General features: G+C 35.3%; 2 protein-coding genes across 2 annotated transcripts; both read right to left on the bottom strand.

The window, feature by feature from the left end:
* Positions 1–859: 859 nt before the first annotated feature.
* On the bottom strand, positions 860–1,504 carry LOC21386099 (ethylene-responsive transcription factor ERF011). Its single transcript, XM_010100788.2, has one exon. It carries the CDS (start codon positions 1,399–1,401, stop codon positions 886–888), a length of 516 nt encoding a protein of 171 aa, XP_010099090.1. The 5' UTR covers positions 1,402–1,504; the 3' UTR covers positions 860–885.
* Positions 1,505–7,539: 6,035 nt separating this feature from the next.
* On the bottom strand, positions 7,540–8,545 carry LOC21386098 (ethylene-responsive transcription factor ERF017). The gene has a single exon (XM_010100787.2). The coding sequence runs from the start codon at positions 8,399–8,401 to the stop codon at positions 7,766–7,768; it is 636 nt and encodes a 211-aa protein (XP_010099089.1). The 5' UTR covers positions 8,402–8,545; the 3' UTR covers positions 7,540–7,765.
* Between the last annotated feature and the right edge of the window lie 8,331 nt (positions 8,546–16,876).

Here is a 16,876-nt window from a genome sequence, read left to right as displayed (position 1 = left end):
GCCTTCTAAAGTGGATGAGAATGGCCCAAAGCTAAGCTTGTAGAGTGGATGGAAAGGCCCAACGTCCTGCTTTAAAGTCAAGAAGAGAGGTCCACGGATAAGTTAATGGGCCTTATGGCCCATTAGGCCTTGAAGACTAACTTGCTGAAAGCTGATGAAGACGGATGGAGGAACATTGCATGTGATTAGCAAGATACCATATACCTGATTCGTGAAAAAGAAAAAAAATAAAAAAATAAATAATGATCGACAAATTTCGGTGATCGAACAAATGTAGCAATCAGAGCAATGTCATTTCTCTTTCAAAACACGAGTACCAATATCGTACTTTAGAAACGAAACAAACACGTTTATTTTGTTCGAAGAAATGAGTGAAGAAGGAGAAGAAGAAGAATAATTCTTCTCAGAAGCAAGTATTCTAGGAACTAGAATTATGATAAGTAAGGGCATGATATTTTCGTCAAGAGCTTACAGGTCACAAATAGCTGAACCTTTGAAGCACCATCTAGGTAGGACCTCTAATTAATAGTGGACATTAAAAAAAAAAAATCACATTCAAATAAAAAAAAAAAGTTACGTAGAAAAATTTTAATACAAATCTGACGAGTGTAAAAAGAAACATCGTTTTTGTTTTTGTTTTTTTTTTTCAGGTCTTAGAAGTCTCCAAAGTTAGCAATAGTTTTAGCATGCAAATAATGCCTGGACAGAAAAGTTTTGAAAATAAAGAGAACGAAATTCCCGCAAAGAAACCAATATATATCTATATATCTACTACGTAAATATCTTTCAAAATGAATTTAGAAGCCGTATTAACCCCGAACTCGATTAAAATTCAAAACAAACAAAAATAATACAAACTTAAAATTAAAAAGAAAAAAAAAAGCTCTAGAATGTCCACAAACTAGGCGGCTGATAGTGCGTCTCACACGTAAGACCATCGTCGCCTTTATGAACCCCAACTTCCGCCATACCCAAACCATAAGAAGCTTCCCCATCCTCCGCCGGGAACTTTAACATCCCCTCCGAAATCTCCGCCTCCACGGGAGAAACCTCCGCCGTGGCCGGGAAACTGTGAGAGTGCCTGCAAGCAGCCTCCTGGATCTGCGACGGCGACAAATCTCCGGCAGAGGGGATCTCCGGCGGAGTCTCTGGGAAATTGAGCAGCACCGACGGTCCACGTAGGCAGAATACGGCGGCGTCGTAGGCCAGCGCCGCCTCCTGCGGCGTGTTGTAGGAGCCCAGCCAGATCCTTTTACGGCTGTTCGGCTGCCGGACCTCCGCCACCCACCGGCCCCACTTCCTCATCCTCACGCCCTTGTATCGGCCGCCGCCGCCGCCAACGACATCGTTTTGCCCTCCGGTTGAGCTGTTTCTCTCCCTCCTTATACCCGGTTTCACCATCTTTCTTCGACCTTTATGGGTTTCTGTTGCGCACCAAAATGTTCGATAAAATTACACAAAGAAACTCGTTTACAGGTAAAAGACAGAGAAGTGGGACGGTTTGGATACGGAGAATCGTGGACATCAAAAGAGAGTGCCACGTCAGCGGTGATGAAGCACGAGGAAGTATATGCCGGTTTGGGGATGACTCTTCCTGTTTGTTTGGATAAGGCAGTTGGGGATGGGGAGGTGCTAGGGATTCTAGACCGTTGGATTGGACTGCATTTGTCCTAGGCCGTACACGTGGCGATGACGTGGAGGGAATATTTGGGGCACGTGGGAGATGGAGAGTTGGAGTTGCTAAAATGGGGAAGCTCAATGGGGAATCAAGACTTTCTTTCAAGAAGGCCAGGTTGGGGTTTCACGGGTTTTTGAGTTTAGTTTGACACTTTTTGACTTGTTTCTAGAAGTCTTTATATGGGACGAGTTTAGAGTTGGAAAAATGGTTACGAGTATCCCCGTTAAAAGAGAGTGAATCTTCTACTATGAGACATGCATTATGGGCCGGCCCCGGCTCAGGTCTATCAGTGATGGGCCGAGCCGGTACAGCTCGTCACTATTTAAGGCACGGTTCAGCCCATAAATATTAGTGGACTGAGTTGGGTTGGGCTAACATATATCGGCTCATGGGCAGGCCCGACACGGCCCATGAAAAATCATGGGTCAGGCCGGACTTGGCCGGCCCGTCTAAGCCCATGATAGGCCGGCCTAGCCCGGCTTGTCTAGGCCCATAATGGGCTAGCCCAGACGGGCTCGTCTAGGCCCACAATGGACCGGCTCAAAAGAGCCTGTCGAGGCCCATAATGAGTGATGAAAACGTTAAAATGTTAAAATGTTATAATCTTTGAGAATTCATTCACGGATGAATCTTCTGTAGTAAAAGGCCTCACATTATAACAATTTTTTTTCTTGCTAATAGGCGTGTTTTGTTTCTGAGAAGCAAAGTTGATACTGTAAGTCATGCATTATCACATCAAAATACTATACATTTAATATACATATATATATAATAATAATTATTTTGTGTGAGAAAGAGAAAGGGAGTTCAAAGTTGATGCCTGGGAAAGAGAGAAAAAACAAAGGGTGTTGCGTGGGAAAGAGAAAGAGAGAGGGTGTTGTGTGGGAAAGAGAGAAAGAAAGAGTTGTACACTTATTTAAAATGTTTGCTTCGGGAATTTAGAATTGTACGCTTTTTTTATAAAAAAAAATATGTGTATATATATGTTTGCGTGGACTGATATGGCACTTCATGAAGTGATGGGTTACATGCAACACAATTTGGGTTCTTTATCCGTAAGTCTCATCAATGTATTGTCTTTTTTTGTCCAATTCCTTTCTCATTTTTTGACTTTTGGACGTGCTTCCATCCTAGTTTTTGCCTATATATAGCCTTGGAAACTTCACATTTGAGCATGCTCATTCAACTAACTTCTCAAATTTTACATATTTTCTATTTTTATTAGTTTACAGTTCTTCCGAAAGGAAAAAAAATACTTGAAGGCCTAATTTATTTCATTTGTTATTCATTAATTTTATATTGTTATAAGTTAATTTTATTGTGTAATTATCTTATTTAATTTTTATTGATAGTGTTATGTTAATTTATTGTTATTTTTTATTGAAGTAATGGCATCATCACATGGAAGGAGCACCAATGTTTCAAATTTAGTGATCAATGAAGAAGAACAATTTAATGATCCACTTGAAGAAATTAGAGTTGACTCATTATCTCAAGTTGGTGGCTCCTTTAATGTGACTCGTAAAGGCAAAAGAAAAGTGCAACGAACTTCACCAATTTATAATTATTTTGATTTAGTAATGCGTAAAAATGAGAATGATGTAACAGAAGAACATGCAATTTGTAAAGTATGCAAACAAGACTACATAGGTAAATCATCTTCTGGTACTGGTCACTTAGAGATGCATCGCAAAAAATGCGAAGCTAAGCATGGTGTAGGTGGTGTTGATTTTCGTCAACAAACACTTCAATTTAGCTCTGATGGTAGTGTTACTAATTGGTCATATGACCAACAAAGAGCTAGAGAATGGCACGCTAGATATTTGGCTAGTGCTCAACAACCAATTAGTCTTGCTGATGATCCGGCCTTTGAGGAGTATATTCAAAATGTTTATAATCCACAATATAGGCGTGTTTCAAGAACTACCACAAGAGTTGACACTATGAAAGTTTTTCATTCAATGAGGGAAAATTTAGTTAATGAATTTAGTTCATTCACTGCATCTGTTGCATGCACATATGATTTGTGGGAAGGTCGCACCAAAACTAGTTATATCTGTGCAATGGCACATTATGTGAATAAAGATTGGTCTTTTCAAAAAAGGTTAATTACTTTTCGATCAATGCCTTATCCACATGATGCCAAGGCCATTCATGATGTCATCATGGAATTTTTTGATTTTTATGGCATTAAAGAAAAGGTTTTGAGCATCACATTTGACAATGAATCTGCTAATACTGCTGCGATTAACCTTTTCAAGACAACTTTGAAACCACAACATGGTGGAACAATTTTTCACCAAAGATGTGCTTGTCATATTATTAACTTGTGTGTTCAAGATGGCATGAAATTTTTTCAAGGTTATTTGGAAAATATTCAAACGGCCTTGGGTTACATAGCAAGTTCTGGCTCTTGAATTGAAGAATTTACTAAACTTTGCAAGAGAGCAAGCATGAAACTCAGAAAACTTCCTACTGACGTGGGACACCGATAGAATTCAACATATTTGATGCTGAATGCATGCCTACCATACAAAGAGGTCATAATCGCGTATTACAACTTGAAGAATCCAACTAAGCTTATTCAAGAAATTGATTGGAAAATTGCTTCATGCTTCTACAATTTCTTGAAGGTTTTTTATGAAGCTACTCTCCAACTCTCATGTGTGTACTATCCCACCTCTCCTCATAAATTACATAAATTGTACAACATTGCTACAACCTTCGATATGCATAGAGATTTTGACATGTTTAGGGAATCTGTTGAGTTCATGGAATAAAAATTCAAAAAATATTGGGAGTGTGTTCCACCTCTATATTGCGTAGCCGCTGTATTGGATCCAAGAGTTAAATTAGCTGGTGTTGAATATTTACTTAAGGGTATAGGGGAAAAACTGAAGGTGCATTCTGACATCATAACCATTCAAAATGTGCAAGTAAAATTGAACACTTTATTTACTATATATAATGAAAAATATGGAGGAGGCCAAACAATGTCCCCTGCACCTTTAGCGAGTATTACATCTGTACCACATGGTGCTTCGTAGAAAAGTATGATTAGCTACACCGGATTTAGTTTTGGTGCGTCATCCACATCTTCAGCACGCAGTGAATTGCAAAACTATCTGGAACGAATTTTACAGCATTCATTTTCAATGAGCAAGGTGGTGGTCATGATTTCAATAAGTTTGATATTTTGTCATTTTGGAGATCACAGTCAAAAACTTCAGCCGTGCTCTCTAGAATGGCACGTGATATACTAACCATACCAGTGTCCACAGTTGCAAGTGAACAAGTATTTAGTTGTAGTGGTAGAGTACTTGATGAACGACGTGCACGCTTGAGTGACGATATCTTGGAGGCAGTAATGTGCGTCAAAGATTGGGAGGACGCTTGTAGAAGAAGGCAACAAGTTCAAGACGATTGGGTTGATGACTTTAAAAATTTAGACATTTATGATACTCCCACTGGGAGTAATACATTGTAATTACGAACAATATCTATTTTTTTATATGTTTTTATGTTTTTTTTTCTTTGATTTAGTAATTTTGTAAATATCTTATGTATAATTATCATGATTGTACTCTTTTTTTCTTACCAAGATTTTGTCCCACTAAGTTTTCCTTGGAAAGGTTTTTAATGAGGCAATCGTAAATAAAATATCTCTTTTCATATTCCTATTGACTATTCAAACTTGTATATTTGTTAACTTGTTTAAAAATTCAAAAATAAAAAAAATAAAAAAATTGAAAATTGCATGCTTAGATGGGCTGACCCATCTAAACCCTTGATGAGCCAAGATGGGCCTTGAATGGGCCAGCCCATCTAAACTCATGATGGGCTAGCCCATTCAAGGCCCACAGCACGGCCCAACCTGACCTACGTAAAGTTGGCCCGTGGTGTGGGCTGGGCCGAGGTAAGTCGTATATAGGCCAGTCCGTCCCACGGCCCGTGTGGGCCGAAGAAGAATGGGCCGGCCCGGCCCATTCTTGCATCTCTAGCTTTTTTATTGATAGATAGTGTTCAACATTATTTGTGTTACGACGTTGTTTTTAGAGTTGAGAATTTTTAGATCTCGTTCGTTTTGTTAGTTCGAATCATAACTCAAAATTTTACTACAATATTTTATCTCATAAAAATTTAAATTCAATTATTTTACAATAATATTTTTTCACGTGAATTCACTTTTTAACTCAAATTTTTAACTCAAACGAATGAAACGAACAGACTTTAGACTCCCTACATAAAGAGGAGTGTGTTTGGGCTCTCTTCAAATGTGAACAAGACCTCCGTCTATTCTGAAAAGATTGCATGGTCATCGGGACATGGACATAATTTAGCTTAGCCTAGTTTAATTAGTTTTAGAACATAAATGAATAACAATACTTTCTTCAACAACAACAGTCTTAATATTGTTATTTTGATTAATGTTCACTAATAGTCTCTCATAATGTGCAGTTGTTTTAGTTTGGCAGCATGATATTTATGTTGATATTTATAAAATAAATGGTTTTGACCATAAGATATCTAGTTTGAGATGTAAACTAATGTGGTGATAGTATTTGCTAGTTTTATTAAAAATAAAATCTTAAAGAAAAAAAAAAAAACCCCGAATATGATTTTTTAGAATAATCTTAGATTATCTTTTTCTTAATCATTCTATTGTTTTTTTTTAAAACCCTCGTGCAAAATAGATGGTTCATTAAAGGAGAGGCTAAAAGTGTGTATTATTTCAGAACACCAGAGTAGCTAATTAAATAAAACACCGAGTGCTAAAGTGAAACAAATACATATCACCATTAGTGAAAAATAACCCATTTGTGGACCTAATTTGTTGACCGCTAATATCATACAAACTGATGCTCAACATAACGCCCTTACAATTTGCCGTGGATGGAGCTAATTAAGAGCCCGTTTGGTTGGATGATTCGTTCTCTAATTCGAATCATGGTTCATGGTTCGTTACAGTATTTTCTCTCATAAAAAATACACGTAAATAAAAAATAGTTATAATCTCATAGTTATAATTCATGAACCAAACGGGTTCTAAGCGTCATTTTGTGCTTAAGGTAGAAAAACCCATCAAATTTGCCGTTTCGTAGACTATAGGATGCTACAGCTAAATATGTTGTTGATACTTGATAAGAGTGCTCGTAAATCGTCATAAAGAAATTTGTATAAGTTGTATTTATTTACCAAGCAAATTTGTAAGCCTCGACATTCAACAGTACTGTAAATGTAATAAACAGGTACAGTGCACTCTTAAGTTGACCAAGTGAAGGAAACACATATCATATCAGAGAAGGCCTCTGTTTTTGGAACTTTCACATTTATTTCGACTTTTGACGGGCTTTCCACATAAATCTCGAAATAAAATTCAGATATAATTAGAAATTTAGACTATTTGACTCACTTTTTGAACAGTTCTATTCATCTACACCGAAATTTATCCCCCACTATACTCATAACTCATGTAGTGCTCCTCACTAAACGGGATATATATGAGTCCTCTAATGGAAATAAATCTCATTTAATGTAAAACATTTTTTTCTTCCACTTTGGTAGTTTTGTGTCATTTTTCTGTCATATTTATAGCGAGGAATTATAATGTTTGAGTCATTGCAAAGAGCATCTCTAGGCGCCCATACTAAAGCATTACTGTGCCAAAAATGTATCTCAAAACAGTTGATTCGGTGAGGAATCTTCCAACTACTATTATCACTAAATTGAATAACTTTACTTGAATGAGTTTACAAATGTATTCTGCTTTACATTTTGACAATGATAAACAATAATGAATATCTTCTCATCAAGAGAAAAAAGAAAAAAAAAAAATATATGTTACTAAAACGTTTTTGAAATTTGTTTTGCGGAAGACCTTAGTTTTCAATTCAAGGATGGCCCGTACTAAAATTGGTCCGTCCATAAGTAAGAAAACGAGTCGGTAAGCTCTTGGAAAAATCAAATTGACCCGAACCATGACCCGTAAAAATTTGTATTAGAGCCCCCCCTTTTTTTTTTTTGGGGGGGGGAGGGGTGCTTCAGAAATTCCAAAGGAAAGATTCCTGTGGAAAAGGGGGGGGTGCTTCAGAAATTCCAAAGGAAAGATTCCTGTGGAAAAACCGCATCAACGTTGTAATTTTCTTCTCCGTAGTCAATCGTTGGCGGCGGCGGCATAAAAAAATCGCCCGATAAGTCATCGAAACCCGGAAACAACCCGTAGTCCGAAGCATAATTGCCCAACCCAATATTCGTGAACATGTCCATGAACGACCCGTCTGTTGTCAACTCGCTGTCCAACTGGACGGTCACGCTCCCTTCGGAGACCGACGGTGATGGAGAGGGAGTCTCCGACTCCATCCGCAGTTCGGGCACGGGCCGATCCGATCGTTTCATAGGGTCCTCCGAGTTGGCGAACCTGGCGGCGGCGGACTGGATCTCCGCCGGGGACAGCGAACGGCCGCCGGCGATCTCGGGCGGATTCTCCGGGAAGTTGAACTTGGCAGTGCGACCGCGGAGGCAGAAGAGTGCGGCGTCGAAGGCACGCGCCGCCTTCTCGGCGGTGTCGTAGGACCCTAACCAAATCCGCTCGCGGCTGTTGGGTAGCCGGATTTCGGATACCCATTTCCCCCACTTCCTCTTGCGTACGCCCTTGTACCGGCAACTATCTCTCCTCTCCCTCTCCTCCGCCGTGGGTATTTCACTACTCGTCTGCTTCACCATAATTATTTTCTTTTCTTTTGCGATCAAAGTTATTTCTTTTGTCTTCTTTTTTGAGTTTGGAGAATCCAAGAATATACGAGGACAGATGGATTATGTTTGCTTTTTTTTTTTTTTTTCTTTCTTCCTGTTTAAGTGTTGTGTTTGGTTTTTGCGGCTGGGGAGAATATATATGAAGAGTTTCAGTGGGGGCGTGTTAACTGTGGGGGGAGAAGTGCAGCATTTTGACATTTGACTGTTGGGTTCAACACTGAAAATGCGCGTTTTGACTTTTGATGGGGGGAGACAGACAATTAGACAACTAGAAAGCCGCAAAGAGTCAAAAACAGGTGGGCGAAAAGGGCGTACACGTGGCGTTATGAGGGAAGCAGTGATGTGGAGTTACGCGGGAGGGTGGTGAGGGAAGGATTTTGATGCACGTGTGTTTTTTTCTCTCTCATCGTGATGGAATTTTCCCATCTGTTTTTAAGTACATTCACCTACGTGGATATTTCCTCGTGTTCTTTTTTTCATGATCATCCTACGGAATTTTAGCTTTTTGCCTTTTCGTTTAAATAATGTTAAAATAGTTTCTAACATGTGCAAATCTATATAACGGATGGAAACAAACTTTACTAAATAAAAAAAGATTATTGGACCTCTCATGATCCTATTTGCCGGTTTAGAAATTATGGGACCCACTAATAAAACATAAAAAACATGACAACTTTACTAAAAAATGAGTCAAATTCTCACTCATTTCACCACAGTACACCCAACGCCTGTCACAAAAAGAACTTAAAATGTAATCATCGAGAAAATTTTGATGTTAATTAATGTAATTTATGTAATTAAATCATGAATTATTTAAATAATGATATATTTTGTAATGATTGATTTATGAAATTAATAATATTATTTTAAAATTATATATAAAAATTTTATGTTAAAAATTTTTATGTTATGACTCAGTCGATAATCCTTATCGCGATTTAAGATAAGAGAAATTTTTGATTCAATTATGACTAATTATTCTGTTCATAAGAATTTATGAGTACTGTATAGTGTTAGCAATGTGCTGAGAAGCACTCTAACATTTAAAGAAGTCTTTAATTGCCAATTAGTAAAATCGGTGTTACGCAAGTCACGTTTTGGGTAAAACCGTAAAGCCGGGTTAAGAAATCGACACTATCGGTTATTATGTTTTACTGAGAGTTTAAGACATGTATGTTAAACTCAAATTTTAAGTTATTTAAAGACAAATTTTAAAGTTTAAAAACAACCCGAATAATTTACGTTATTTTAAATCTAAACCGGTATTAATTTATTCCGAATATAACGTTGGACTATGATTTAAACAGTGGACTGAAAACTGTTGGAAATTATTTATCCATTTAACTTATCTATAAATTACTGTCAGTATAAGTTTAATCAGTTTAAGAAGGAATTTTTGGGAGACAAAATGGAGACATGGATTTAATCTTGATATGACAAGGGTTTTAAGTCACCGTTGAGTGTAAATTTTCTCTCCAGCCATACTAAGCATTTTTTAATCAAATTCTGGTCCATGGAGCTTGATTAAGAAGGCCTTAATTAGTGATAAATTAGCTTAGTCATTTGTCTATAAATACCACTACTTAGAATTAAGTTCATTTTTACTATTTCCTTATTTTTTTTCACTCTCTCTCTTTTCCCCTTGTTTGGCCGAACCCCTCAAGTTCTCTCCCTCAAAATTTTTCCACTTCTCTCACACAAGGAAGACTTCAAACCACAATCTAGAAGAAGGAGAAGGAATTTGTGTAGGAATTCCTAGTACTTTCAAGGGTAAAGATTAAAACTTTTTTTTTTTTTTTTCTTTGTTCAAAGTTCTAACTTTTCCATAAAAGTTTAAATCTTTATAGGAATTTCTTTCTTTGGTGGTCAAAATCATTCCTATCTTAAGGTTTGTGGTAAGATTCTTTAAATTTTCTCTCTCTAAGGTTGTTGTTTTGTGTGTTTAGAACAAGATCTAAGCTTTGCATATTAATTTTAAGAGGATAAAGATGCAAATAATAATAATAATAAGTTGACAAGTTTCTGTTTTGGTTTAAAAATTTCAGTCCATTTTGATTTAAATTTAGAGCTGTTAGAGACCAAATTGAGAAAAATTATATTTCATGAAAGTTGTAGATTTCGACATAATGAACATTTCTTTGTGAATGAGAAAAATCTCAATTCTGCCTCTAAAGTCTGTTTTTAGACGTTTTTTCAAAACTGTCCATAATTTCATTAAAACGGTCTAAAACTGTCAATTTGAGTTAGTTTCTGTTTTACTGTTTTGGACCTTTTAGTGGGCAATTTAGGGATTTCTAACTCACTTTTCTTGAAGGTTTCGACGTTACAGACAAATCCTTGTGACTGTAAAAAATCACAATTCTGATTCTAGGATGCGTTAGAGGGCAATTTATGGATTTCTGACTCACACATCTTAAAGGTTTCGATGTTACAGACAAACCTTTGTGACTGCGAAAAATCACAATTCCGATTCTAGGATGTGTTTTCAAGTCATTTTTAAAAACTGCGCAAAATAATATTTGTGCAGCCACTATTTTTACAATTTCAGGCCGTTCCGAGGCCGAACCTCGTTTTCCGCAAAACACGAAACTTTTAGATCGCGACGAGACGAAGAAACTTTGTAAAACTCAAATTTTAAGAATCCAACTCTAAGACATAGTTAATTACAAATTAAGGAAAAATAAAAAAGTTAAATGGTAAGATCTAAAACGGTTCAAATTTCTAGCGAAGAACGTCTTTCGAAACGTTTGAATCTGAGTTTTACATGAATTGAAATTTAAGACAAAATTTAATAAATAAGGCCAAATAGGAAATTTTAAAAGGTTTACAAATTTATGGTTATCTTCTAAAAATAATCACTAAGTACTTCCCGATACCAATTTCTAATAACCGACAATATTACTAGCGGTAAAATATGATTTACTAACGATTTTTAAAATAAAATCGGATTGAGAATTTCTATAAAAATACTAGGCACAGGCCCAACACCCATATTAGGCCCGCAACTTTTCGAGCCTAAGTCTGACACGCTAGTTTAAATGAACATTGTAGACATGTTGTAGACTAATGGGTCATAATACAATTTTAGGCCCAATCTAAGAAATAATATGAATTGGTAACTTAAACATAGACCGTGGTTTAGATAACTAATTACAAGATTAAGTTATCAACCTATGACCGATTAGCAAAGGCAATTATTATACAATAAGAATTTATTAAAATAATCCTTATAATATGTGAGAAGTCAAATGATCCTTATTTAAAAAGGAAATATTTTCTAAGTATAGAAATAAATTTTTAAATAGACTAGCTTATAATAAGTCAAACTCACACCCTCAGTGAGTTTTCTTTACAGAACACAGCATAAGAGGTTAACCTCAGCGAGTAATATAGTCCCAACCTTGACTAATAGTAGGTAAGTGAGAATCTTGCATACAATATGAATAAGTTTAAAAACAGAATGTTATACATGTTTTATGTACATATTTATGCTTAAAGTTATAGTATGATATGCCATGACATATCGCATGCTCACTATTAAGATCTATATGGCTAATAAGAACATTTAAGAGTGTCGTACCAACCTCTCGACCTACGGGGAAGACTTAAGGCCTGAGGAGGCAATCGTTCAGTACCTGAGAAGGTAAATTAGGGTCACAGTGTAGTTGTGGACCTTGCAAACCCTCTTTACCCACTGATTGTGCGTACATCTTGGTACGTACACTCTGGGCCAGATGAATAATAAAATAGGTTTATAAAAAAACATAAGTGGTACATGCATTATTGATATACTTTAAGAACTATGTTTTAATTAACGAGACTTAGTTCCTACTTATTGAGTATAAACTCACCCCTATGATGTATTTATACTGTAGGAAAACAACCAATGAAAGGTGAATGATGGGATGTGCGCAACGGCAAGTGACAGTGTGGAGAATAGGAAATAGATACCGCTCGCATTTTAATTCTGCAATATGTTTTGTTAAGATAAAACTTTTTAATTAGTTTTAAGAAGATTGAGACTTCTTATATAATTTCAAAATTAATATTTGTTAATTTAATATTAAAGTTAAGTTTATTTTCTTTTATTATATGATATATAAATAAATAAATAAATATTCACAAATATTATATTTAATTAATTCAAGTATTTTAAGCGATTACATGTTAATGAGTTTAAAAGGCGGTTACTTAGTTAGGCTCGTCATACTAAAATTGGGGATTAACAGTTTTGAAGAAAAATTAGGCGTTCTACAATTTCAAAAAAAATTTTGCTCATAATAATCATATGGGGACTAATTTGATATAAAATATTAAAATTAGTTTTATTAAACGTTTATCTAGAAGAAACCGTCTAAAACTTTAACTTCGCCTTCAATTTACTCAACATTGTATTGACTTTCAAAATTTAAGTAGTAAATTGCCAATATTATGGTTTTAAGTTTTCTAATAGATTATTATCTTCAAAAGAAAATTGTTTAAATCTGATCATTTATGGTAATCATGTTATAGTTTGTAAACTACATGAATTTTATTTATCAATGGATGCAACCACCTAATATTTCAGAGATTATCCATGTGACTGTACTGTCACGTTCAACAACATATACATATATATATATATACATACTTACACACATACATATATATATATATATATATGTTTCCTGTTATACGTGCGTGGTTTTCTTACCCTACAGTGTTAATATATATTGACATGATCTGCTAATCAAGCAGCGTTGTGATATACTTATATTATATTATATATAAAGAAAGAAATTCATGCAAAGCGATACACTTTTTCTAATGTCAACCAAAACGTTCTACTTAATATTTATAATTTAGACGCTTGATTTCTTAGGTAAACATTCCTCATTAGAAGTCTACACCATACACCCATAAGAAAGAGAAACGAAACGTACATAGTAAATAACTCTTTTCAATATATATTTTTTCCTCAAGTTGGGTTTTACAATATATTTAAGAAAACTGTCTAATATAGCTGCTATATATAATTATTATTGTATATAAAAGAAAGAAATTCATGCGAATCTATTGACTTTTTTCTACTGTCAACCAATTAAACACATTCTACGTCAATATTTATAATTTAGATGCTTCTTAGGTACGCATTCCTTACTAGCTAGAAGTCTACACCATACACCCATAAGAAAGAGAAACGAAACATAGTAAATCACTAATCTCAATATTTGATCAGAAAAGAAAAAAAAAATCTCAATATATCTTTTTTTTCGTCAAGTTGGGTTTTCCAATATTTTTAAGCAATAACTATCTGTGTCACGTTTCAAAGATGTCCATCAAATATCGTAGACTAGTTAATTGAACTAAAGAAGTTACGAGGTTCTTTCTTAATTCCCTTTGCGATTTAGCTAAAAAGCAGCTTCACTTATCAGAAACTTTATTAGTTAAAAAGAAAAGTACACATTCCATAAAAAAGAATTAATTAAAAAAGAAAAGTAGCTGCCAACTTTTTTTTTTAATAAAAAATGCGTCATCATACACATGAGCATCAAACAGTGCGTCGTTATCAATCACCATATAAACATGGGGTCCTCATGTGTTTATATATGTTACAGAATAAACATGGGGGGTCCTCACGTGTTAAGAGTCAGCGCAAAGACATATATATTCAAAGCAGCGTACTATTGTCGTTGAGACCATATAAACATGCATATTAATTCCCCGCGGAAACGACGATCACTATTATGTCTATGTATATATACTATTTACATATATGTATGTGTACTATTTACATATGTGTGTGTGTGTGTATATATATATATATATGCATACGCACACAGACTTACGTTTAAACTTATATCATTACTGAGGTGGAATATATGCAAAGTCAACTCACAAAGCTGCTTATTCGGAATTTCGAATTTATACTTGTCTGTCTTGTGTTTCCACGTATATCTCTTAGAGTGTACTATACGTGGTGGTCGTTGGGGACCAAAATTGGTCTTTTCACTAAATATTATATGGTTAACATTTTTCATTAAAATATACTAAAGAATGTCTAATATTTACTATTGCTGAAAAAAATACTATATATATATTTAGAAAGTTCGAATACGATGTCATGTTTTTCTGTCTTATTGGCTATTTTTCCAATTGAAATTTTACATCTTATTTAAGAATTATAGTTAGATTTATGTCTAAATTTAAATGATATGATGAATAAACAGTGGACTTGTATATATTATGACAGATTAGAATTAACGACCAATCTAAATTGGGAACTTTCTTGTTTTCTTGGTGGCCGAGTGGAATTTAGATTGAAACTCGCGTTGGAATTGTAACAATTCAAGTTTAATTTGTCATTGTTTGGAGGAACGTATATAACATATTACAAATAAAAAACTTGTGGGTTAATATATCTTAGATTGCTTCATCCATCTACTAATTTGCCTCCTAATTAACATTTTCTTCGTTTTACATGGTTTCCTCAAGTTAAAAAGAAATATGTATCCGAAGTTTTTGGCATTTAACCCGATTGATTTATTTGTTGTATAAATACATATTTGCTTGTGTGGCATGTCTACGTAAGCTTTACCAGCTACTGAATTTGATTTTCGGTTGACTTTGGTTGTCTATAACATCCAAAATTAAGTGTTACCCTGTAGGACCACTCGCTACTTGCTACCTGTATATTGCTTTAGAAATAGTTTGTTTTTGTTTTTTGGTTGAGAAGTAATAAGAAAAAAAAAAAAAAACGTCAGACCATCTCTAATACAATGTTATATTAGCATGTGAAGGTTAAGTTTTAGCATTTAAGTAGGAAAATCACTCTCTAATATAATGCTAGTCGTTATATCAAATTAATTATCCACCAAACATAACACTTAGAAATAGAAAAGAAGAAAAAGCAGAGAAGAGGAAGAGAATAATGACGAAAGAATTTCTATATATTCCAATGACGAGTCCATTCCTTTACAATGAATATATATACTCACAAATGTAACAAACTCTATAATTGTGCACCAGCTGGCATAACAACCTGCAGAAGAATATTTCTAATCCCTATGAGGATATACACAAGGACAATCCATATAACAAAATCTGATGTCAGCTAATACAAAAGCTTCTGAATTCTAACCGACTCTATTAATTAATTACACAAGGATTGGATTAATCCTTAACACCCCTCTGCAAGCTCAACGTGGTTGATGAAACAACATTGAGCTTGGACCGAAGCTGATTAAAGAAACCTGCTGACAATGGTTTAGTAAACACATCTGCTACTTGTTTAGTTGCTGGTATATGTAGCACAGTCAAACATTTATCAAGAACCTTCTCACGAATAAAGTATAAATCGAGTTCAATATGTTTGGTTTTTGAGTGAAGGGCATGATTTGCACTTAATGAGACAGTGCTCAAATTATCACACCAAATAACCGGAGCCTTTGTTTGCAAAATTCTTAACTCCTTGAGCAAGGATTGGATCCAGACGATTTCTGAAGTAGTGCTAGCAGGACTTTTATATTCTGCTTCCGTACTCGATCGAGAAATTGTTGGTTGTTTCTTTGAGCTCCAAGAAATTGGACAGCCTCTTAAGAAAATGCAAAAACCAGAAGTGGACTTACGATCATCTGGATCAATAGCCCAATCGGCATCACAATAAGCTTGTAGAAACAAATTTGGGGACTTTGGCAAGTGAACACCATAATGTACAGTCCCTTGTAAATACCGAAGAATACGTTTAACAGCTTGCCAATGAGTGTTGAGAGGGTTTTGCATGAATTGACATACTTTATTAACACTAAAAGTAATGTCAAGTCTGGTCACAGTTAAGTACTGTAAAGCGCCTACAACACTACGATAGAATGTAGAATCAGCGACTGGATCCCCCTCTCGAGCTGATAATTTGAGCCCACCAACCATGGTTGTAGGCAAAGATTTTGCTTCAGACATCTAGACCTTATGAAGAAGATCTCAAACATACTTAGCTTGATTAAGAAACAAGCCACCAGCAGAAGTGTAGTTGACTTCAACACCTAGAAAGAATGACAAAAGACCCAAATCTTTGAGTGAAAACTCACGATTTAGAATAGAAATGACCTCAGCAACTTCTATAGGATTACTACCAGTAATCAGTATGTCGTCAACATATACTAGAAGAAAGATTGTCGAAGCGGAGGAGAACTTGCAGAATAAAGAATTATCTACACGAGAGAAAGAGAACCCAAGATGCTCAAGAGAATACTTAAGTTTGTCAAATCACGCTCGCGGGGCTTGTTTAAGCCTATAAAGAGCTTTGTGAAGCTTGCAAACAAGAGGACCCCGACTTGAAAATTGTTCATAGCCCAGTGGTTGTTCCATATATATCGTTTATTGGAGAATACCATTAAGAAACGCATTGTTGACGTCTAACTGCATGAGCGACCAACCACAAGCCAATGCAATAGTAAGCACAATTCTTAT

Source organism: Morus notabilis, unplaced genomic scaffold, assembly GCF_000414095.1.
Source record: "Morus notabilis unplaced genomic scaffold, ASM41409v2 Scaffold260, whole genome shotgun sequence".
NCBI lineage: Eukaryota > Viridiplantae > Streptophyta > Magnoliopsida > Rosales > Moraceae > Morus > Morus notabilis.
This window is presented reverse-complemented; position numbering and strand designations above follow the sequence as displayed.